General features: G+C 39.3%; 2 protein-coding genes across 4 annotated transcripts in view; one reads left to right on the top strand and one right to left on the bottom strand.

Moving 5' to 3' along the window:
• Nucleotides 1–8,204, top strand: part of AP1AR (adaptor related protein complex 1 associated regulatory protein) — a 28,908-nt gene extending 20,704 nt beyond the window's left edge. For 2 of the 3 annotated variants that reach the window (XM_027543824.1, XM_027543825.1), the window contains exons 6-9: nucleotides 1,530–1,588; nucleotides 2,275–2,348; nucleotides 3,477–3,605; nucleotides 6,307–8,204. In XM_027543824.1, the coding sequence (XP_027399625.1) occupies nucleotides 1,530–1,588; nucleotides 2,275–2,348; nucleotides 3,477–3,605; nucleotides 6,307–6,572 (528 nt within the window). In that variant the 3' untranslated portion in view covers nucleotides 6,573–8,204. The remainder of the gene's footprint in view (nucleotides 1–1,529; nucleotides 1,589–2,274; nucleotides 2,349–3,476; nucleotides 3,606–6,306) is intronic. The other variant, XM_027543822.1, reaches the window with a different exon arrangement.
• A 6,189-nt stretch (nucleotides 8,205–14,393) lies between these two features.
• On the bottom strand, nucleotides 14,394–22,157 carry TIFA (TRAF interacting protein with forkhead associated domain). The gene is made up of 2 exons (XM_027543826.1): nucleotides 21,830–22,157; nucleotides 14,394–15,742 (listed from the first exon to the last, which is right to left on the bottom strand). The coding sequence occupies exon 2, from the start codon at nucleotides 15,716–15,718 to the stop codon at nucleotides 15,161–15,163; it is 558 nt and encodes a 185-aa protein (XP_027399627.1). The 5' UTR covers nucleotides 15,719–15,742; nucleotides 21,830–22,157; the 3' UTR covers nucleotides 14,394–15,160.
• Between the last annotated feature and the right edge of the window lie 3,405 nt (nucleotides 22,158–25,562).

Genomic DNA, 25,562 nt, shown 5'->3' with positions numbered 1-25,562 from the left:
TTTCTGCAGCATTTTTAAGTTTATTCTTGTGAATTTTTTCCCCCCACCAATTTCTTGAACTGTTAAGAGTTTCTCATGCTTCCTAAAATTGGAGTAAGCTAAGTGATTTCACCACATAGGAATACTATATTTTTCATCTTTGTACTTTTGTCTTTGGGAAATTGACAATTTGGGTCTTGGGAAACCTTTGGCATATCATCAGAGAAAACAACAGTTTTATCATAATTTACCATGTGGTATTCAAATATGGCATTCTCATAATGCCAGACAAGCTTCATACCAGACATTTATGGAGCCCTGGCAGGAACTGTTTGGATTAGTTTACATGTTTTACCTTATTTAGTCCTCACAACAATCCTGGGAGAAAGATAGTGTTTTTAATCCCCATTCCACAGGTGATGAGACCAAGGAACAGAGATATTGAACAACTTAAGATCCTACAGCTAATAAATGGCAGAGCCAGTGTTCAAGCATCGCTCAGCCAGTTTTCTGCTCAGTGTCTTGCGCCGTCTTTGGCCCACATGAACTCTGCTGCGGTGTCAACTGAAGTGCAGAACAAGGATTATGTCACATAATAACTATTGTAACTTAGAGAAACTAAAAAGCCATGTATCATGTTTCTGTGTGATTTCTGTGTGACAAGTGCTCTCTCTCTTTCTCCTGTTTTCGGTGTTTTAACAGTTTAATCAGATTATATGAGGGAGTTTTATTTTGTTTAGTAAGTTCTAAGTAATGGAAAAGTTTTAAAATTAACTACCTTTTACTAAGAAAGTAAATGTTTTTCTGATTCTAATTTAACCATCTCTTTCTACTATAATTCTCTGCTGCTTGCTTTAAAGACTAAAAAGGATTCCATATGCAGAATCTATTTGAGTTCTTGAGTTTTTTCTTCTTGAATAAGTAGATATGGGAACACATGCAGTCTGTACAGCATACACTGACACAGAGGATACACATTATGCAAATTCATTTGATTTTCACAATAGCCCTGTGAATTTGCTAGGGCAGTGCTATAGCCATCTGTAATTTACAGACGAAGAAACAGAAAATATAGGACATGCCAGGGACACATGACTAATAACTGTCAGAGCCACAACTCCTGACAGGTTTTCTAAATCCTTTGTTTTTATTATTTCTGAGTAAACTCAGCCAGATCTTTTAGTTCTTTTATTGCTACTTATTTCACCCAGAATAGGACTTCTTATACTGTTTTAACTATTACTTTCTTCCTCCTCACCTTTCCAGTTATTAGAAGTTCTTAGGTGCAATAAGGAAGTTACCAATATATATCTTTAAAGTTATTTTTAATAGCCCTATGAATATTCTGACCATGTAAGGACTATACACTGAAAAATTAAGAGAAATTCTACCCTTAAATAAGATGATATAGAAGTGAACGATGATGAATTTAAGGAAAAAGACTTCAATAGAGTAACTGTTTAAGTTTTAAAGTTTTGGCACTTCATGAATAGTTTTAGAAAATATAATTTTACAGTAGAGTGATCTTGTGTCGCATTATGTTTCCAAAGCAAGAAAGGCAGAGAGTTGTGCAGCGATGCCGTGCTTCCAACAATGGAGAATATCAAAGGTAAATAATGAAACATACTTCTTCCCTTTGTGGTAGGAAATATTATTTCTAAAGAGAAAGCATTTCATCTCTGGATGTTTATATACATGTTCATGTGTACGTGCTCCATAAAAAGAACAGTTGTTTCTCGAAGATACTGTCTTGTAAAATACTGAGAACATTTGTTTCTTTATATTGGAAAATCATCATCATTTATTTTAAATTGACTTTATTGCATTCTTAAGAGTGATTACATCTTTCGTATAGAATATGATACAATAGCACATTGAAATACCTTTGGATAAATTGTTTATGCCTTTCTTGTTTTTGTTTTCCTTAGCTCTTTTCTTAAAATAAAGTTTATGTGTGATCATTTTTTAGAAGATGTAATTTCAGTGTCACATTTCCAGGAGTGTTTCCTGCTCATCCAAAGAACCTCGTTCATGCTTCAGTAGTGAAAATTATAGTTAGACTTATGGCTGAGCTTTGGATTTGACTTCAACACTAACCAAAATCTAACCAATATTATTTTCAGTTTATTGCTAGCACTAAGAAAAGACCTGTTTTGACTAGGGTATTCTGATTGTAAGTAATTATGAATTTGTGTGGGATATACCTTTTCTAATCAAAATGACATCATTTAACTTTAGCCTGCATTATGTTGTATTGACTATGAATATATTTTTAAAAATTCACTTTTATTACAGTCCAGGACCAGAAGATGACTTTGAATCTTGTTTGAGAAATATAAAGTCACAGTATGAAGTTTTTCGAAGTAGTAGTAAGTCTTTTAAAATATGTGGGTACATTTTAAAGTTACTTTATGCCACTTTAAACAGATAATTGAAGATCCTGACTCTGTTTTTCTCCACCTTCCTGCCCTTCAATTTGTGTTGCCCAAATAACTAGCTCTTAAATATACAGTTTTATTTTTAGTTTTTTAAAGGAGTTGGAGAAACAGAAACAAGCTCAGAGCTATAGAGAACAGATTTATGGTTGCCAAGGGGGAGGAGGGGTGGAGGAGAGATGGGGTGGGTGCTTGGGACTAGCAGATTCAAACTATTATACACAGAATGTGGAAACAGCAAGGCCCTCCTGTATGCACAGTGAATTATATTCTATGTCTTATAATAAACCATAGTAGAAAAGAATATGAATATATATATATATATATATATATATATATATATATATATATATAAAACTCACTTTGCTCTACAGCAGAAATTAACATGACCTTATAAATCAACTATACTTCAATAAAATAAATTTTAAAATAAAAGGAGTTGGAGTAAAGAAAAATCTCAGGCTATTTTTATAGTTACGTATAGGGAGTCTCGGAGAAGGCAATGGCAACCCACTCCAGTACTCTTACCTGGAAAATCCCATGGACGGAGGAGCCTGGTGGGCTTGCAGTCCATGGGGTCGCTAAGAGTCGGACACGACTGAACGACTTCACTTTCATTTTTCACTTTCATGCATTGGAGGAGGAAATGGCAACCCACTCCAGTGTTCTTGCCTGGAGAATCCCAGGGACAGGGGAGCCTGGTGGGCTGCCGTCTCGGGTTGCACAGAGTCAGACATGACCAAAGCGACTTAGCAGCAGCAGCGTAGGGAGTCTGGCCCTCCTTTTTCCATTGAGTTCATCATATTTGAAAAATTTGTAATTCATTTAAATTTGTGTATTTACTGTGCTAGATGACAAAAAAAAAAAAAGTAAAAAGAAAGCGGGGGAAACCATTTATACTATTTCTAACAGAAGCTTACCAATGTAGTGATTTCAGTAATTGTTTCTTACGATGTTAAACGAAGTAGTATTATTTGAAGAGAGATCATTATTGCAAAATAAATGGTTGTAGTAAAGGAGTATTGTGTCACTGCATCTAATTGGATTTGGTGTATATTCTAGGGCTCTCATCAGATGCCACAGTTTTGACACCAAATACAGAAAGCAGTTGTGATTTAATGACCAAAACTAAATCAACTAGTGGAAATGATGACAGCACATCTTTAGATCTAGAATGGGAAGATGAAGAAGGTATTTGAAAATTTTTATTTAATTTGTGTTAATTTATAGAAATCTGCTTTGTCTTTTACTTTCCTTAAACTGAAATGAATGTAAGGTCTTTAAAATTTCTTAGACTCTTATTGTATTAGTGATTATCATTTGTTGGTGAACTGTTTAGAAAGTTGCTTAATTCTTAATGTTTCTTGAGATTTAGAAAGAAAATGTTATTTTTCATTTTAAGATTTTTGTAACGCAACCGCTTAACTCAGTAGGAATCACTGCCCCATTGTGAGCAACTGAATTAACTTTTTCTTCATAATGATGTGTGCTGCAGTCCATGGGGTCGCAAAGAGCTGGACACGACGGAGTGACTAAACTGAAATAAATACGCAGTTCGTTAGGTTTTTGGTAGTACAAAAGCCATAACACAGACGTGAATTAGAATTTTACTGGTATGTCTTTCTAGCTGTAGTACTTAAGATAGATTTCTTAATCTCTCTTATCTGTAGTTCATCATAAAAAGGGAATTATAAAGCTGCTTTAAAGAATGATTATTCACTTATATACTGAGGGTCTAAAAAAGCTTGGCACATAATAGGCATCTATAGGTATTTGAAGAAATGAAAACATGAATGTTGTGAGGATTAAATGAAATTTATGTAAAACCTCCAGCACATAGTGTGACACATAGCAAGTACTCAAAATTGTAGCTAAAATGTAGATTTTTTTAAAGCTTTTTCACTGAATAAGGCCCAAGCCTCTATTTTTAAGAAATATATTAGTCGCTCAGTCATGTCTGACTCTGCGACCCCATGGACTGTAGCCCTCCAGGCTCCTCTGTCCATGAGATTCTCCAGGCAAGAATACTGGAGTGGATTGCCATTTCCTTCTCCAATTTTAAGAAATAGGTAATCCAAAAAGGAAGAACCAATTGCAAAATATAGGACTTTAAGAAAAATCATAAACATTAAATATTTCATAGAATTTTGAGATGGAGTAGACCTTAGATATCCTTTAGACAAGCCATTTAGTTTTATCAATAGAGAAACTGAATAACTTTAGCAAAGATTGCATTAAGTCTTCTTCTCAACTAAACACCATTTCTCCAGCCCTATATTTTTCTTATTATTTAGATCCCAATTAGAAAATTTTAAACTTAATTTTATTTTAACAACTTGTTCAATTTGATCTAAAGACTTTTCAGGTCTTTTAATTGCTGATTCTGTCATCCTCGCTGTATGCTAATTAAATTTTTAGATAACATGACTTTCAAGGTTATTTATTATTCAAGTCATTATAATAGAATTATTAAACTAGACTTCAGAGAGGACAGAACTCACTAGAAACCTTATGATGTACAATTCAGCTTCCGTTAGACATAGTATTATTCAATTAAAGACAAATCCTCAAAATTATATTAGTTCCCAGCTCCCATTTTTATCATGTCTACAAAGATGATGTAGTTTGCTAGGTTGAGTCTCTGATTTGGGGGGAGTCGTAACAGTGATAGATTAAATATATTTTTAATTATTGTAGGATTCGATTCTTTAAGCTCGGAAAACAAAATTGCTGAACGTGTCTAGGGAGTATTCTCTTACGCTCTCGTCCTTGATTTTAATTCTGTTCCCAGTGTGGATCCTACACACGCAGATCAAGGCTCTTTTCTGTCCTCCCTCTCTTGGTTCTGCCAAAATGATGTTTTTTTCTTCCAAGATTTTTGCTACTTTCACTTTACTGACCAGTTTCTTTCTGTTCAGAATTAGATCTGAAACAGTTTCCCCTAGAAATCTCTGTTTTGTTATGCTAGAGTCAGAATAGCAAAAGAGCACAGACTTTGAAGCCCAAGCGAATGGAGTCACATTCTTGCCCCTGCAGCTGTGTGACCACGGGTGAATCACTGTCCTTCTCCTGCCCTGCTTCCCTCAGCTTCAGAATGGGGTGTAGTGACCGTGCTGTGTGTGTCTTCATAGAGTGGTTGAGGACCAGATCAGCTTCTATGTGTCATTTGCAAACAGTGTTAACTGGAACCTAGTAAGTTCTAGAAATGTGTACATTGTTATCATTATCATTAGAGTTATTATAACTCTGGGAAATGAAATTGTCATCTAGGTAGGAAAGAAGTTTGGCCCACACACTAACTTGGCCATATAAGACTAATAGCAATTGAAATCCTCCATCCATTCTGCTTTACTTACAGTTTTTCAGAAGTTTCATCTTATCAGTGTTACATCGAAACCATCCTTTGTTGAGTGCTAATGTTCACTATAGGATTAGACTTTAACATTTCCCTTAAAAAGTCTTCCATAGGATTGATTATTTTTGAGAACTTGATTTAATTTTTAGGACATTTTTATTTTTGGCTGCACTGGGTCTTTACTCAAGATGCAGCTACTCTGTGGCAGTGCACCAGCTTCTCATCGTAGTGGCTTCTCCTGTTGCAGGGCACGGGCTCTCGGCACGCAGGCTTCAGTAGTTGTGGCTCACGGGCTTAACTGCCCCGTGCCATGTGGGATCTTCTGGACCAAGGATTAAACCCGTGTCCCTTGCATTGGCAGGCAGATTCTTGGTTAAGAAGAATCTTAACCAAGGAAGATTGGACTTACTGGACCACCAGGGAAGTCCAGGATTGGTTTTTTTAAGTTAATTCACACGTCAAGCCTGATAGTTTCAGTCTTTTAATAAAGTTTTTAAATCTTCACTAAGATTTCTAATAACTCTGCCCATATAATAGGAATGAATCGAATGCTTCCAATGAGAGAACGTTCCAAAACAGAGGAAGACATTCTCCGGGCAGCACTTAAGTATAGCTGCAAGAAGACTGGAAGTAATCCTACATCAGCCTCTGATGATTCCAATGGGCTGGAGTGGGAGAATGATTTTGTTAGTGCCGAAATGGATGATAATGGCAATTCCGAGTATTGTGGATTTGTAAATCCTGTATTAGAACTGTCCGATTCTGGTCTAAAGCAATATGATTCAGATCAACAAAAACGATAGGAAAAAATTGTGTGATCTTGTTTATCAGTTATGACCAAATGTTACAAACCAACTAGAATGTATAAATGGTTGTGCTGAGCCTTTTTGTGAGGGGAGGTAAGAAATTGTTTTGTAAATGCTTTTTAGAAAGGAATAGGAATGATAGGCTGTATCTGAACTGCTTCAGAATTAAGTGCAATTTCATCATCTGCCTTCTGCTTTTCCAAAACAATTGAATGGTTCTGTCATGCTACTAATGAAATTTATTTAACTCTTTAGCAATCCTGTTTACTATTTGTTGCTTTTCACTTTTTAAAATAGTTTTGTTGATTTTACTTCAAATGCTTCCTTAATCCTGTTTCAGTAGCTAACTGTGAAAATATTAAGGCATTTTGTGTTAATTCTCAGCAGACATGAAGGGAGCATGAAGAGGGACTGCCAGATTCAGACACATTAGTGTTCCCTTTTCCAGCATTATTTATTCCTATGACTTACTTAAATTATGTCATCTAATAGTAAGCACAATTAATTTGAGTAGATGACCCTAAAGAAAGCCTGAAATATCAGTTTCTTCCTACACTTACTGCATATCCTAGTATACCAATGTTCATTCAGTCTGAACAAAGGATATGATACATTAAAATAATCTTTCAGAATTTGGACACTTGAAGTTACTATCAAAAGATATTTAAGAAAATACATATACTTAGGTTTTTCACTTCCTTTTCTGTGCCACTATAAATGAATGTTGCATTTAGTCAATTGATACATTCAATTTCTAGCTGTCATTTTTAAAAATTCTATATTTCCAGTGAATGGTCTTGAAAGATTTTACATGGAACATATTCTCTGTGCATGGCTTATTAAGAAAGGAAAACCTAAAAAAGATAATACGGGTATTTCAAAGTAAATAAAATCCTTTTTGATATGAAAGAATCTCATTGATTTCATTAAGCTTTCCTTTGCCTTGTAATACAAGGTACTGTAATAGGATGGAACTAAGTAAATCAATATATAACTGCATTTTATGATATACAATTAACTTTTTTTGCTCTAAAGTTTATGTATCAATTTAAGAGACCAAGGATATAGCACACTCTATTGCTTGTCTTGATTTTGCTGAGGATTGAGTATGATTTTAGTAAGCAAACTTTTTTCAATTTTTCCTTAGTTTTTTTTTTTTCTTGCAACAATGACAGTGCATGTTCTCAAAAATATAGGAAGGTCCAGATATAAATACTAACTTAAAGTTCTTGCCATACTTTAAAACACAATCATGTGGCCCTTTCAATATTTGAACAGCTGGGCCATGACATCTATAGTTTTGTCTCCTTTTTTTAATCTCAGAAATAAATATGACACTCTAAATATGTAAATATATTAGGTAATGCTGTTATTTATGTCTCTTAACATAATTTAAGTTGTAGCTATGTCATTGGAAATATTTTAAAGATAATCTATATTCACCTTGCCTGTGTTATGCTTTTTAAAGTTTGTATACATAAGATGTATATTTTTGGTTTGGCATAAGCTACTATTGTAATTTTTCTTGGCATTTTGTTCATAAAGAATTTTTTGAAGGAATGGTGACTTCTCAAAGATTGTGAATAAACACATTTTTACATTTAAAAATAATAAATTATTTGATTATTACTAGTTTTACACCATAAACATGCAACAATTTTGACTCCTGACAGAGCTATTTTATTGAAGACAAAAAGGAATGAATTAGTAAAGCAGGATGGAACTAAAGTTGAAAATGTTTGTGTTTGAACTGCTAAGAAAAGGATATCAATTTATCAATTTTCTTGCTTTATATGTTTATAGAAAACACTAGAATAACATTCATTTATTCAGCAAATATTGGAGAATCTACTATATCCGGTAGGATGTTAGGAAGAGTGAATTTTATTTGATGTATAATAGGAAGCCACTAATTTTTGTAAGCCAGAGTGTGCAGTGATAAGATTTGCATATTTGAAAAATTCCTCTATGGGTGAATGTATGGTACTCCCAGTGGCACATGGAGTGGCTTGGATTGATAATTGCTGTAGGAATGCACAGTACATTAACTGCAGAGGTAGACCAACAAGATTTTTTTTCCAGTTTTATTGAGATGTAATTGACACGGAGCACTATATGAGTTTAAGGTATGCAGCATAATTTGACCTACGTACCTCATGAAATGATTATCACAATGAATTTAGTGAACATTTATCGTGTTATACATATAAAAATAAATAGGAAAAAGTTATTTTTATTGTGATGAGAGCTTAGTATTTACTGTTTTAACTTTCATATATAACATACAGCAGCATTTACTTTATTTATCATGTTGTACTGCTGCTGCTACTGCTAAGTCACTTCAGTCGTGTCCGACTCTGTGCGACCCCATAGACGGCAGCCCACCAGCCTCCGCCGTCCCTGGGATTCTCCAGGCAAGAACACTGGAGTGGGTTGCCATTTCCTTCTCCAATGCAGGAAAGTGAAAAGTGAAAGTGAAGTCGCTCAGTCACGTCCGACTCCCAGCGACCCCATGGACTGCAGCCCACCAGGCTCCTCCGTCCATGGGATTTTCCAGGCAAGAGTACTGGAGTGGGGTGCCATTGCCTTCTCTGTCATGTTGTACATTATATCCCTAGTACTTATTTATCTTACAACTGAAAATTTGTAACTTTTGACTGCCCTCTTCCAACTCACCCTCCCCTTCCCCTCCACTGCTGTTAATCGCAAATCTGATCTGTTTTTTGTTTTGTATTATTTTTGAAGTATAATTGGCCTACAACCCTGTCAGTTCCTGTTACATAACATAGTGATTTGGTATTCCTATTATACATTTCAGAATGATTACCACAGTAAATCTAGTTATCATCTGTCACCATACAAAGATATTATTACATAGTTATTGACTTTTCCCCACACTGTGTATTTCATACCCATTACTCATTTATTTTGCAACTGGAAGTTTTTACCTCATAATCTCTCTCGCCTATTTCTTTACTCCCTTTACCTACCCACCCCCGCTTTGGGAACCAGTTGTTTATTCTCTATGTCTATGACAGTTTTTGTTATGTTTGATTATTTGTGTTTTAGATTCCACATATAGTGAAATCACAGAGTATTCGTCTTTCCCTGACTTATTTCACTTAGCATCATACCCTCTGGGTCCATCCATGTCGTTGCAAAAGGAAAGACTTTGTCCTTTTTTGTGGTTGAGTGATACACACACATCTTTATCCATTTACCTACTGATGGGCACTTTGGGTGCTTCCATCTCTCTGCTATTGTAAGTAATGCTACAGTGAGCACTGGAGTGTGTATATCCTTTCTAACTAGTGTTTTTATTTTCTTCAGATAAGTATCCAGAGTAGAACTGCTGAATCATATCGTAGTTCTGTTTTTAATTTTTTGAGGAATTTCCACACTGTTCTCTGTAGTGGCTGCACCAATTTCCATCCCCACCAGAAGTTCACAAGTGTTCCCTCTTCTACACATCTATTCAGCTTGTTATTTCTTGTCTTTTTAATAATAGCCATTCTGACACATGTGACGTAATATCTTATTGTGGTTTTGATTTGCACTCCCCTAATGATTAGTGATATTGAGCATCTTTTCATGTGCCCGTTGGCTATCTGTATGTCGTCTTTGGAAAAACATCTTTAGATCCTCTGCCCCTTAACTGTTGGGTGATGCAGTCAGAATGGGGCCCTTGTGACCTTGCTCACTTTGCATATCCACATAGCAACACTCAACCATAGCCAAAAACACATCTTGACAGAAAGCCCTATGATCCTCCCTGGAACATGGCAAGACAGGCAGTCTTAGAGGAGCCACACAGGGCCATTTATCATCTGCCTCATATTTTGTAGAAGGCTGCCGTGAGGCAATTTCTGATCCCACTCGCTGGTTCCAGGGTGGCATGGGATTTCCACATTCAGGTACAGTATGTAGACTAATAAAACTGTTTGGTTGGAGTTTACAGTTGGCCCCTCAATAACAGACCTACCCTCCACTTAAAGGCATCTGTCATCCGGCCCCCCTGGTTCAGTGTCAGCTAGGGACATCCCTAGCGACCCGAGATGTGGGTCACTGACTCGACACTGGCCTTGCTTTTGCTGTCAGTGAGTAATAAACTCTCTAAATCTGTTTGAGCTCATTGCCTCCCTACTGGCCAAGTCTGTGGAAGGATGACAGCCAAACCTAGCAGCTGCAGCTAACTCTTGACAATAACTTCTGGTTTCTGACTTAGATGTAGTAGGAGGTACAGTATGAGAAATGAAAGTTCCGTTTTGGAAAGTTAAATCTGAGGTATCTATAAAAAACAGAAATGAAGATGTCAAGTAGGTGATGGGGGTATATGTGTGCAGCTTAGAGAATGGGTACAAGTTTAGGAGTCAGTAGTAGGAGAAGGAAATGGCAACCCACTTCAGTATTCTTGCCTGGAGAATCCCAGGGACAGAGGAGCCTAGTGGGCTGCTGTCTATGGGGTCGCACAGAGTCAGACATGACTGAAGCGACTTAGCAGCAGCAGCAGTAGGTGAATAGTAATGTTAAGTCGTTATTCCAGCTGAGATCCTCCTGAGGAAGCCGGCAGAGAAGCCCAACTAAGTGCTGACCTTTTAGAAGTCAGGGATAGAGAATGGGTCAGAAGCAGCAGATATGGGAGGAATTTGAGGAACCAAAGAACGGTGTCACCAGAGTCAGAAAAAGAGAGGAGTCAGTGATATCAAGTGTAACTTGGGCGCTGAGAGAAAGGACAGCTGCATCAGGTGGGTCTGGGGACAGGAATATTTGTTGCTTGTGATCATTTTTTCAAATGAAAGGATGGAAACTGAGAAGTATCTTGTAAGAGATGAAGAATACAGAATGGTCAGTGTAGGCAATTTATTTGAAAAGTTGCTGTCAGAGCAAGAAACGGGGTAACTGGAGGGTATGTGGAGTTGTGTGAGGGTTCAGATGCTAGAACTTTTAAAATGATATAATCAGGAATTACACCTGCTTTCACTTTTTTAATCCAGTAATTGGAGAAATACATCTTTTTAGTACAGGTCCGAATTTTCATTTTACTTTAAAGATGTCCTAGTCATAATTTTAGAACACAGACATCTAAAAAAGACTATATCAAATATATTAATAGTGTTCTCCCATATTCATTTACTTGGTACCTCTGATTAATTATCTGGCAGTAAAGGAGGTCATGAAAGAATTCAGTATCAAACACAGATTTCCGGTATCTGACTCTTATACCCTCAGGAAGTATTAAAGCTGAAAATGAAATTAAATTGGAAAAATGATATTAAATTTTTATGTGAGACTTTTAATATTAAAAATTAAAGGAGTTCTTTCTGACACTCAGAAGTAAGCAGTACTGTCTTTTGTAATAAGTCTTTTATATGCAACCGCTAAATATAAGGGCCTGCTTGTGCTCACTGCTATTCATAATAACATGTACTATGTGTAACAGTGTGGTGAGGTCTCGCCATACTTTAGTTCAGTTGGTTTTCACAGAAACCCTTCACAGGAGGCACTGTTTCCTGCTTTCTCAGAAGAGGAAACTGAAACTCAGAGCTAATGACAAGTTACACAGGAAATGGTAGCTAAACCCAAGCAGTATGATTCAGAGCCCACACTCAGCACTACACAGAATTGTTTTTTTTGAGGCTTTTCTGAAGTTTGGAGGCTTTTTAACTATTAGACTAAGTCTGTCTTACTTTGGATGACTGAAAGATTGTTTTGAGATATAAAAATTCATATTATTGCAAAAAGGCATTTTGACTTAAGGTAAAGTTCCACGATCATTTTTTGGCCACGCTGTGTGGCTGGCAGGAGTCTCACTTCCCTAACCAGGGACTGAACCGGTATCCTCAGCAGTGAAAGCAAGGAGTCCTAACCACTGGACAGCCAGGGAATTCCCACGTCATACCTCATCTTGACTATCTAACCTCAGAAGTTACCTGTTTTAAAACGTTACCACCTTGAGCTTCCCTGGTGGCTCAGTGGTAAGGAATCCATCTGCCAGTGCAGGAGACCAGGTTTGACCCCTGCTCTGGGAAGATTCCCACGTGCCGCAGAGCAACTAAGCCCGTGCACCCAACTACTGAGCCCACGTACCACAACTACTAAAGCCCACGCACCCTAGAGCCCGTGCCCCACAAGTCGATCCACCGCAATGAGAAGCTCATGCACTGCAACTAGAGAGGAGCTCCTGCTCACCTCAACTGGAGAAAAAGACCACAGAGCAACACAGAGCCAGCACCGCCAGGAATAAAACAGTTTTTAAAAAAATGTTACTACTTTGATACGGACTTTTGAGAAGTGATTCCGCTAACACTATTAAGAAAGGTGTTGTGTTTCCCTGCATCTTACAATGGTCTCTCAGAAGCAGTGCCAAGATGGCTCAGCTCTAGTCCCTCAGTGGCCTTCAACCCACAACAAAATGTTGAAACCAGAAACAGAACTAAAATTACTGCTTTCCTATTTTTTCCACCAGTGTCACTACCCTAAATGCATTGCTTAAAAAGATACCACTGGCCAAATAAATATTTTTATCTAGGTTGAATAGTAGAAGGGTGAGTGATTGGACTTAGGGAAATTTTGTATCAACTAGTAGCCCAGGGAATTCCAACCACAGCTTTTTAACACTCATCCTCCATCATCACTTGAGATGGAAGATCTAATTGTTTCAATCAGGGTTCAGAGAGTAAAAGAGTAACCTCACCTGTTGTTTTAACATAACAATTACTATAAGGAATCAAATAGATGTTGGAGAACTGAAAAAGTTAAAAAGGGCCATTACATAGAAAGTGAAAGTCACTCAGTCGTGTCTGACTCTTTGAGACCCCATGGACTACACAGTCCATGGAATTCTCCAGGTCAGAATACTGGAGTGGGTAGCCATTCCCTTCTCCAGGGATCTTCCCAACCCAGAGATCGAACTCAGATCCCTGGCATTGCAGGCAGATTCTTCACCAGCTGAGCCACCAGGGAAGCCCAGATAACATAGAAGCAGCTACCAAAGATAAACATCAACATATATAGCTAGTGTTAACACTAGTTTCTCCTGGTAATAAAATACTAGCTCATTTTTCTACAAGGCCTACTAATTAAATACTACACTCATGTTAGAGCATAAAAGTAATGTTTCCTCAGGTCAGTCAATGCTGTAGATAGCCGAGACAGAATCTTCTAGAATGCAGTTATATAATCATATAGCATATGAGACTTCACCATTGGAAAGCCCCCCTTGTCATAAAGTTTCAGGTTCAAGAAGACACTGCCTACAACACTGGCACCAATTTATACACCCCTCTACTTAAAGAGCCCAAGAAAAAAATCAGTCCTGGGACAAATGAGCCCTTGAGGATTGAAAATGTTTCACAACTTAGCTGCAGTGTGTAGTATCAGACACCAATATTTTTGTTCGCCCTCACCCCCAAACCATGTCATACCTTATCTAGACTGTCTAACCTCAGACCCCAACCCACTGTGGCCATTTGTTGAGAAAATGCTTTTCCTTTGCACATGATCACTGATTGGAGCAGCCGTGACTTAACGTGGCCTGAGGAGAGTTGATCCGTAGAATGGAGACCTGGCCGAAACTGACCCTTTTTCTTTGGACTGGAATTGAGAGTAAGGCTGTCTTCAGGTGGCTGATCAGTAACGTATGAAATCTGGGAGCTACTGTTGGCCACCTGCCGCCGTGTGGAGGTAGGAACAAAGGGAGAATGGAGCCAGCATGCACACAGCAGGATGCGTCTGAATTCACAGCCTTTGCGTGGCCCCCTGCATTCCTCCCTTACAGACATCAACAACAGTTCTTCCTTCAGAAGGAGTTCCAAAGAAAACGATTAGAGAATTAGACTTTATTAGGTACATAGTTGTTAAAATTTTGAATTCGTGGAGTTAAAAACCCTGTAGTACATTAAAAAACTAAAATTTGGTACACAAAATAATAATTCTAAACAGTGGTTCATTGAAATGTTTATAAAGTATCAGTTTCACATACTGAATATACAAAAGGAGAACAGTATTCTTGGGAATAAACACTAATTCTATAGATAAAAAACACAGAAAAGGTATTATTGCTCAAATAATAAGTAAGTCTTCCCATATTAAAACCTCAATGGCACACACACTAAAACATGCCCTGTTGTAATACTCTGGTACTATAAATCCAACAGGCTACAACACACATAATTTGCTTGTAGCCTGGACCTTGAAAACAAATGGCTGCTGTGAGATAGTATGACCAAACCAAGAGATGATAACATACAAATCAAAATGAAACAAAACATAGGGAAAAAATCAGGCATAAAAAGAAAAGAACATAACCTTATTTTGAGAACACTGTTCCTTCATCATGAAGAATACGTGTTGTACATTCATGCTCTCATATACACTTAAGAGAAATTCTTTACACATCCAACAATGCGACAGGTGACTCAATCAATTACTAACACAATTTGCAGACTTCAAACAATAATACCAGATCTCAAACTTAGCTTTAACAAATGACAGTACAATACTATACTAAGAAACTTAGTAAGTGGAATGCCTATAAAACGAGTACAGAGTTCTTCGTCCTTCATAATTCTCTTAGCTTTCAGCATTTACCACTCATTTTCACCCACTTCCATGGGAGAATTGTTTTGAGTCAAAGAGGATGAATAGCTGCCACACTCAGGTATGGGCTCCTGGGAAAGCCAGTTGTTTTCTTGCAGGAGAGGTTTTTTCGACAAAGAAAACTGAATCTCAAAAAATTCTAATGACTCTCCATCTTCCTTCTCCACCAGGAACTGATAGTCGCCAAACCTAATCATGCATTTGTCTGGCAGATCCATTTTATTTAGGTAGCCCAGCTCCTTGTTGTTCACAAGCAGACTGGTCTTCTTACTCATATTTTTAATTTCAAAAGAGACAACTGAACTATTAAACTTTTTAAACACCTGTAGAGAAAACTGAACTCGAGAAACCTGTTTGTCCTGAAAGATATAATTACAGGTGTGAGAATTTCGGCCAAATTTCACCACTTCGCTGGTGGGGAGTTTCTCTCGGTTAAAAAACTTTATTGATCGGAATATTCCACTTCGCTGGTGGCCAGGATGGTAAAGAGTCATCTGGAGACAAGTTACCATCTCTTCTGTGTCTGCATCCTCAAAACTGGACATGATGAGCACCGGAATCTGACCTGCCTGCAACAATTAAATCAGCACATTAGTTCACCCCAGAGATCAGATTCTGAGATCTTTGATTCCAATATTTTGATGAAAAGCTTTCCAATAGGTAACTGATTTAGACTTTAAGAAAACAATACATAAGCAATACGCTTTCATTTAACTAGTAGATATGTGAAATCTTATACCAAGCCCCATATGAACTGGTACATTATATTTTCTTCTCTTTTCATTTCCAATTTGACAGTAAGACATAATCTGGACAATAACAAGGAATGACTATTGATAAAATGATTTAGTGGGGGGAAGCATACAGAGACTTCAGTTCCTCTCTCATTTAAATAGGATGACTTGGGCCCAGACCAAATAGAACAGCTGTCTGTACTTTAGGAAGAAAATCAGGAATAAAGACTCTCTTCCGGGGTGGGAGGTGGGAGGAAGGTTCAAGCGGGAGGGGAAATATGTATACTGATTCATGTCGATATGTGGCAGAAACCAACACAACATGGTAAAGCAATTATATTCCAATTAAAAATAAGTGAATTTTTTTTTAAAAAAGAATCCCTTTGGTTTAAATCCTCAGAGGATATACATATAAGGAAAACCTACAGTTTACTAGCTAAAATTTAATGTATTATGAATTTTGTATTATTTTGGATGGAACAGTATGAATAACTGTCAGAGAAAGGCTTCTGTGATTTTTACCGTGTATTATCCTGACTAAAGAAATGTAGACATTAGAAACAAAGTAACTGCAACATTTGTCCTTTATATCCTGATTTAGATTTCTAGTAGGTAAAGGGGTAAAAAAGTAAGTGCTTTAAATATTCTACAATTTTTAAATTTAGACATTATACACTTTTTATTTTAAAAAATAATCAATTTCCACAAGGTAGTTCTAAATATCATAGTCTGTACTCATACTGGAGTTATTTGTTTTTGTCAATGGTTCCTAATGACTGGACAGACAAACTGTCATTTACCCCAAGCAGCACAATCTAACTGTTCTTAACCACATCTCTCTAGAGTTGCATGGCCCTGTGGTGACCTTTCCTCCACTTACTGTGCTGCTGCTAAGTCGCTTCAGTCGTGTCCGACTCTGTGCGACCCCACAGACGGCAGCCCACCAGGCTCCCCCGTCCCTGGGATTCTCCAGGCAAGAACACCGGAGTGGGTTGCCATTTCCTTCTCCAGTGCATAAAAGTGGAAAGTGAATGTGAAGTCACTCAGTCGTGTCCGACTCTTGGTGACCCCATGGACTGCAGCCCACCAAGCTCCTCCATCCATGGGATTTTCCAGGCAAGAGTACTGGAGTGGGGTGCCATTGTCTTCTCCCCCACTTCACTGTATGTACCTTAAATAGTCAGTGGAGTAGCTTAAGCAGCAAAACAAAACAGTTAGTTACTAAAATCTATGAAAGGTTTGACACAAAACTGCCACTTTAAAACTACTTCGCTTTAAAAGAATTACATGCACATGATTTTAAAAATTCAAATGCTTAAAGAAGGATCTTTTTAAGTATCTTCCCTCTCTGACCTAATCATTTTTTTTTAACTCTTTCAGAGCCAACCATTGTAAAAGTTGGTTTTATCCTTACAGAATTATTTACCCAACAAGCAAAACTTCGTGTTCAAAGACATACACATTTTCTACAAAGAAAAAATTTTCTTACACAAATAGGAACATACTGTATTTAGTTCTAGACCTTGCATTTTTTTCAGTTAATAATACAAGTGGGTGATTTGTTTCCATTTATCTATACACGTAAATATACCTCAATCTTAAACAGCTGCATAGAATTCCTTTAAACTAGTGCGGTTGTAAATTACACCAGGAGATGGAATGATACTGAGTGCTCCCTGCATTCTTTAAATACTATATAGTATTTACAGTGGGGTTTGGGGAGCAACAGTCTTAAGGTAATCTGGAGTTTTACTGGTTTTTGTCTGCCATCTATACTAGATATTGCTATCAAAATTATGCTTGCTAAACAGGAAAAAAACAGAATGTTTTCTTTCCATGATGTTTGCTTTTAAAGTACAATCTTTTCTTCTGTTTTGCATAGTTGTATTGCTAAAAATCAAACTCAGTTTATTGAATTACTCAACAAATGATATAACAAAGCAAAATTTTTTATTGATTTAGAAATATATTTTTAATTTGCTTTCATAATAAGTTCTTTCTTAACATTATTATATCATATTGCCTTAGCCAATCAGACAACAAATGCCCAGCTATAAGCAGAAAAAGAGAAGAATACTCAAAATCTTGGGGCAAGAGTAGTAAAAATTGCTATGAAACCAAAGGCAGCAACAATTAACACACTGCAGGTAGAACTGGTTAATCACCATGATTTGAAAATACTTTAATTACAATAATAAAGTCATTATTCAAGAAGCAGACAGCTTAAAGGAGAATATAACAAGTCATGAGATGATGCAATTAGTGGCTGACAAGAAAAGAATTTGCTGTTAAAAAGTAAAAAGCCTAAAAAGAGCAAGAATCTATCATCATGATGTCCGCCTTGTCTGGGCTACACTGCCATCACTCAAATGCATTCTTGGGCTTTGCACAGTAACAGTTCCAAAAGGAGACCTGGATTTTAAAACGCAGTATATTCTGGATACTGTCTTTTGGTAACACCCAACTTTTGTTCTTGTGATCTTTATATAACCTATTAGCTTAGAATTTAGTCTTTTGAGCAAATCCACCATCAAGAAAATTTTGCCCTATACACTTGATGCCTAGTTACCCAGGGCAGATATATTATTCACTGCAGAGGAAAACTCTGGCATTTTGGTTATAAATCAGGTGAATCAATTCTCAGCTTTTGATGAACTTCTGGTTTCACAACTGTGACCCTCCAGCAAACACTGAGGTAGACTGTGTTACCATCTGCTGCCCCTCACTACCAGACCTATCCCTACTAGTTCTGCCCCTTCGGAAAAATGATACTTCCCATTCCAGTGTCAACCATATTAAAGAAATGTGAATGGAAGTAACATGCAAGCTTATTTCCAAGGGTAGGTTTTAAAAACCACTATGTAGATAGACCTGTCTCTCCTCCTTCCATATGCCACATCAGTGCCATGGAAGGAACAGCTAAGCATGGGGTCTCAAAGGTGAGGGCTAAAGACAGAACCATAGAGACTTATGAGCAGCAAATGAACCCTCCTTCTAAGCAGTTACTGAGCCATGATGTTCCCTAACATACACACTCACCTTTCTTATGAATATATGAAATGATTACAGAGCCCAACAGTAACAAGACTGCCACTTACTGTATGCCTTTCATATGCCAGGCACAGTGCTAGCTCTTTATACATCAGTATCAGTATCAGTTCAGTCACTCAGTCGTGTCTGACTCTGCAACCCCATGAATTGCAGCACGCCAGGCCTCCCTGTCCATCACCAACTCCCGGAGTCCACCCAAACCCCTGTCCATCAAGTCAGTGATGCCATCCAACCATCTCATCCTCTGTCGTCCCCTTCTCCTGCCCTCAATCTTTCCCAGCATCAGGGTCTTTTCAAATGAGTCAGCTCTTCGCATTAGGTGGCCAAAGTTACTGTAGTTTCAGCTTCAACATCAATCCTTCCAATGAACACCCAGGACTGATCTCTTTCAGGATGGACTGGTTGGATTTTGCAGTCCAAAGGACTCTCAAGAGTCTTCTCCAACACCACAGGTCAAAAGCATCAATTCTTCGGCACTCAGCTTCCTTTATAGTCCAACTCTCACATCCATACATGACCACTGGAAAAACCATAGCCTTGACTAGATGGACCCAACCTATGCTGTCTAGGCTGGTCATAACTTTTCTTCCAAGGAGTAAGTGTCTTTTAATTTCATTGCTGAAATCACCATCTGCAGCGATTTTGGAGCCCCAAAAAATAAAGTCAGCCACTATTTCCACTGTTTCCCCATCTATTTGCCATGAAGTGATGGGACCAGATGCCATGATCTTAGTTTTCTGAATGTTGAGCTTTAAGCCAACTTTTTCACTCTTCTCTTTCACTTTCAGTTCTTCTTCACTTTCTGCCATAAGGGTGGTGTCATCTGCATATCTGAGGTTATTGATACTATCTGCTTTTCAAAATAACCGGTCAAAATCACCACGTCACAGATGAGGGAGCTAAGTCTCAGGGTTTAGCTAGGTAGCCCAGGTCACAAATCCCTTCCAAAAGGAGGATTCAAACACAGCAGAAATGCGCACTCTCTCTTGCCAACTACAAACATCACTACTCCGTTACCAGTTACTTCACAAACTATAGCAGCCAATCAGCAGGGAAGAGGGCCATGGGGCGGGTGTACCAAAACTAGCAAGACACCAGGAATCTAGTGTTGAGAAGAAAAATGTACTGTTACTGCCTCCTCGTAGGAGAAGAGGCTGTGAAACACCAGATTACAGCGAGTATCAGTTATCCTTAAGCCTGATGTATGTATGTTGGGGTGTCGCTAGTAATTATGGTGGCTGGTTAGGGAGCTCCAAAGTTAGTGAACCATGGTCTCAGACTTCAGGGAACTTAGAAACTAAGCTATTCATTAATTTCCAGAGCTGCAAGTTCCCTGTACAAAGTGACCTGAATCTGACATTTCAGAGTGGTCAGGAGAAAAACAAAGACAGAAACTAACAACAAAAAAAAAATCAAAATGATAAAATTGGTGGCTTATTTAAATAATCACTAGTGTGCAGGTGCTCAAAAGTAGCTTTTTCAAATCTGTTTGGCCTAAGTTATCAAAGAAACCTAAGAACAAGAGCTTATAGTGAGGGAGCTTCTAGAGAGGGAACCTGGAGTAGGGGGTGGAAAGGAGGCATTCCACTGCACACTCTGTACCTGTGGGATTTTATACCATGTGCATCTAATATCTATTCAAACATATAACAAGTATTTTCTTTACAAAGTCAGAAAGTGTTAGTCACTCAGTCATGTCTGACTCTTTGTGACCCCATGGACTGTAGCCCGCCAGGGTCCTCTGTCCATGGAATTCTCCAGGCAAGAATGCTGGAGTGGGTTGCCATGCCCTTCTCCAGGGGATCTTCCCCACCCAGGGATCAAACCTGGGTCTCCCGCATTGCAGGCAGATTCTTCACCATCTGAGCCAACTGGGAGGTCACAAACCCCCTGATTTTTATGGAACTAAATGGAATTAGAGATTATCATCAAAGCTGGTAAACCATGTTCTCTATCAAAAAGCTGTAAAACACTGGAATGATGTGTGGCATACAGTAATATTTGTGTTAACAAATCAACACAATAACTTTGCTGACACTGAGCTAACCGGTAAGGAAGAGAAAACTTGGAAGCACAGCAAAAAACAGCTATCCTGACCCTCCGCACCAGGTCATCACCCAGCAGTGTGGCTCTGAAGACAAACGGAACGTTGAGCAGAATCAATACTTGGTTAAGCAACAGGTCTTGCTAAAAGAGTCGTAAAAACCAAAATCAGCAGGAGGAAAGCCTTAGTAAAAGCTCAGGATTTTCCCCCCAGAGATGGTGTCTTTCTCCCACTCTGCCTGATTGGCTTGTTTCCAGCCAAAATTGCTGCGTCGGATTCTCCGTGGCAGCGGACTTCCGCTGCGAGGCTCAGTGTGTATTCAAGCTCCGAAAAATTTGGGAAATGCCTTTCAATCTGAAAGCTAGAGAAAGTCCCAGAAAACCACGGATTACGTTATTTTCGTAACCAAGCAGGCTGAAGCAAGGCAGGTGTACACGCAATCGAGCGGTAAGCTACACTTCATAAATGAAGCTACACTTCATAAATGTAGCTCACCGCTACACTTATTTTCTATTTACTAAAGGTGGAGGGGGGGTACTTTGCAAAGCACAGAAAAGTACAAGGAACACGCATCCCAATAGTTCCTGTCAGTGCTCCTCCGCTCTATTTATAAATATTCCTCTATATTGTAAAGCTAAAATCACGCCGTAAATAATCGCTCGAGCGTCTGCCCGCAGCCGAGCCAGCGGGAGGAGCAGGTGATGACTTTCCCTGCAACGCTCCGGAAGACTCCTGGACAGAGCTTCTCTCTCCAGGGGATAAATAGACACGACGCAGCCCCACTTCACCCCGCCCCCGCGCCCCCCAGACCGCCACCTGGCAGGTACCTTGGGTTTCGAGTGTCCGTGAACTTCCCTTCGCTTTCTCAGCGCGGCACGGGGTTAATGCGCGCGAGCCCGCGGAGGCCCGGGATGGCGGGACGCCCACCGCCGACTGCCACGTTCGCTCACCGCGCCGCAGCCGGGGAGGGCGCTCGCCGGCTGCGCTGCACCTACTGCGCGGGGGGCTTGGGGTGGGGGACGGGGCGACAAGACCGAGGGGGAGAGGGACGCAGACGCAGCCCAGTCGGGGGCTACAGGGGCTACGGAAACTGCGGGCTCCAGGCCCCGCGGCGCGCGCGGCGACTCCTTCTACCGACCGGCCGAGTGCGCCCCCTCCCCCGAGCCCTCCCTTAAGTAGACCGAAAGCGCGGAGGTTCCCGGACTCCGCCCGGCCCTCCGCCCACCCCGCCCCCGCTCCGCTCTGGCGCCTTCTGCTCTTCGCCAGCCGCCTTTTCAGACCCAAAGCCCAGCCTCCAGGTCGGGTGTGAAGCGCGATAAGCCCGGCGGGGACCCCGCTTGCCAAACAAGGGCCCCTCCGAAGAGGATGTGAATTTTGAAAAGGGGACGCGATCACCCCAACAGTAAGGGCGACTTTCTCTGGCACCCCTCCCTCCCAAACACACTGCCAAGGGTGGGGAGAGGAGAAGAGCTGAATTAACCTAGCAAGCAAGGCAGGTGCAGGGCCCGTATTATTCTTTTCTAATCGTCACAGTCGGGAGAGTAGGTCCCCCTTACAGATGCGTAAACTGAGGCCCAGAAAGTGGTTAGGTTTCCGGGGGGTGGGGAGGGGAGCGGCAGGATTTAAACTTGCCCCAGAGCTCCTAAGCCACCCCTTGTTACCCCATGGTGCCCTCACCTTACACCCTAGCATCCAGGGGCTTCCTCTCCCCGCCATCCACCTGAAGGGACTCCTCACTCAACACCCAGGGTTCCGGGTTCCAAAAGTAAGGGCTGATAACACAACCTCCCAAGAGGCTTTTATAACTTAGGGTGAACAAGCAGATACTATTTTCCTGCCTCAAGGAGAAGATTTGCGATGAACTAAAGGTGGAGAGAGCCTAAAGACAATAGGTGTCTAGAGGGAGACAGGAGGCTGTGTGAGGAGGAAAAGGACCCAGAACAGCGGCAGGAGGACAAAGCTTGCAGCGACCGAGGTCGTACTGGCCCATTTACTCCAGGGCCTGGGAAACCGCCCACCAATTCTGGTAACTGTCTGGTGAAAGCCTTTCATTTGTCTGGGCTCCACCCTTGACTCCATGAGTGCTTGTTTATGGGTCCATTTCTCCAGCAATAAAACAACGGTGATGCTTGCTCTTGCTTCACCACTTGATAAAGAGGTTCTGAGGAGGGGTTAGGTGTTGAGCTCTCAGAGTTACATATAATCGAGAACCATAAGGCTGAGAAAGGATGAGCGCATCTGTAAGTGAAGCAGATTCCTGTAAGGCTGCATTTTGTTCGTTAATCATCAACACTTGCCGTTTCTTCCCTGAAAGAGGGACAGTCACGACCTTTTTTCTGTCAAAGAACATTAGAGCAGATGGAAGATAAGACATGCAATTTGACTACACCAATAAAGTCACACAATAAAATAATGTTTTCTGAATTGCAGCATCTGATCTCTAACCTTTAAAATGAAAGAAGATATGAAAATGTTCTATAAATTGCAAAGGATTATTTAACTCAGTTCTATTGATGAACTAATAGACAAAATTAAATGATAAAATTCATGATGCTGAACATTATCCCATGTTTCTCTGTCCTTTAAGATGACTTATTTGATTTGCTAAATTACCCAAAGTGAAATTTGAATAAGCCTTCAATTCCAGGTCAGACTCTAAGCTCAGTAATCGTTTTCTCCCTCTGACAACTGGTTAAAAATAATGGGCCTTAAACCAAAAATGGTTTGTGCGAGTTGAGAAACAGCCAAGAGTGCACCTTTGAAAAGTTTTTGTTCCTTAAAGGTTTGAAGAGATGTTTGGTGCTGGCTACAACTCCCGGTTTCAAACTATACCACAAAGCCATAGTAATCAAAACAGTATGGTACTGGACTTCCCTAGTGGTCCAGTGGTTAAGAATCCACCTGCCGAGGCAGTAGACACAGATTCAGTCCCTGGTCTGGGAAGATTCCATGTGCTGTGGGGCAAATAAGCCTGTGGGCCACAACTACTGAAGCCTGTGTGCCTAGAGCCCATGGTTAGCAACAAGAGAAGCCCCGGTAAGGAGCAGCCCACATGCTGAATTAGAGAAGCCCCCACTCAGCACAGCTAGAGAAGGTCCACACACAGCAGCAGAGAATAAATTAATGAGTTAAAAAAATAAAATGAGTGAATGCCTTTTTAAAAAACAGTATGGTGCTGGCACAGAAACAGACACAGAGATCAATGTAACAGAATAGAGTCCAGAAATAAGCCCAGGTGCCGATGGTCAATTAGTCTAGACAAAGGCTGCAAAAATATACAAGGAGGAGAAGAGCGTTTCTTCAATAATTTATGTTGGGAAAACTGGACGGTTTACGTGCAAAAGAATAGAACTAGACCATTTCTTACACCATATATAAAAATAAACTCATAATGGATTAAAGACTTAAATGTGAGCCCTGAAACCTAAAACTCCTAGAAGAAAACATAGACATTACACTCTGACACTGGTCTTAGCAATATTTGTGAGGGGGTTGTGGGGGGAGGGGTCTGTCTCCTCAGGCAAGGGCAACAAGAGCAAAAATAAATGGGAGTACATAAACTAAAAAGGTTTTGCAGAGTGAAGGAAACCATCAAAAGCCAAAAAGGAAACATACTCAATGGGAAAAGATACTTGCAAATGACATATCTGATAAGGAGCTTACATTCAACATATGCAAAGAACTCATATAACTATTATAATAACATTTCCAAAACCAAACAATCCAATTAAAAATGTATAGAAGACCTGAACAGATATTCTTCCAAAGAAGACATACAGATGGCCAACAGGCACGTGAAAAAATGCTCAGCATCACTAATCATCAGGGAAATGCAAATCAAAACTACAATGAGATATCATCTCACATCTGTCAGGATGGCTATTATCAAAAAAAACAACAAAAAAATATTGGCAAGGATTTGGAGAAAAGGAAACCCTCATGCACGGTGGATGGAAATGGGCACAGCCACTATGGGAATCAGTAGACAGAGTCCACAAAAATTAAAAATAGAACTGCCATACAGATCAACATTTCCATTCCTGGATATTGATCCAAAGGAAACAAAACACAGATTTGGAAAGGTATATGCACCCCCAATGTTCATTGCAGCGTTATTTAGAGTAACCAAGATATATATAGAAGCAACCTAAGTGTCCACTGATAGATGAATGCGTAAAGAAGATATGGTAAATATTTACAATGTAACATAGTCATAAAAAAAAAAAGAAATCTTGGGATTTATGACAACATGGATAAACCTACAAGGCATTATGCTACATGGAATAAGTCAGACAGAGAAAGACAAATACTGTATAATTGTACTTATATGTAGAATCTGGAAAAGAAAAAAAAAAAAAACAGTGAAAATGGAAACACTCATAGATACAGAGAACATACTGATTATGGTATGTTTTATAAGTGTCCAGTTATAGAATAAATAAGTCACAGAGATATAATGTACAAGATAAGGAATACAATAAACAATGTCATAACTTAGTTGACAAATGGTAACTGGACTTACCAGAGTGATCATAAAACGTAAAAATATCGAATCATTGC

This window comes from Bos indicus x Bos taurus, chromosome 6, assembly GCF_003369695.1.
Source record: "Bos indicus x Bos taurus breed Angus x Brahman F1 hybrid chromosome 6, Bos_hybrid_MaternalHap_v2.0, whole genome shotgun sequence".
Classification (NCBI taxonomy): Eukaryota; Metazoa; Chordata; class Mammalia; order Artiodactyla; family Bovidae; genus Bos; species Bos indicus x Bos taurus.
This window is presented reverse-complemented; position numbering and strand designations above follow the sequence as displayed.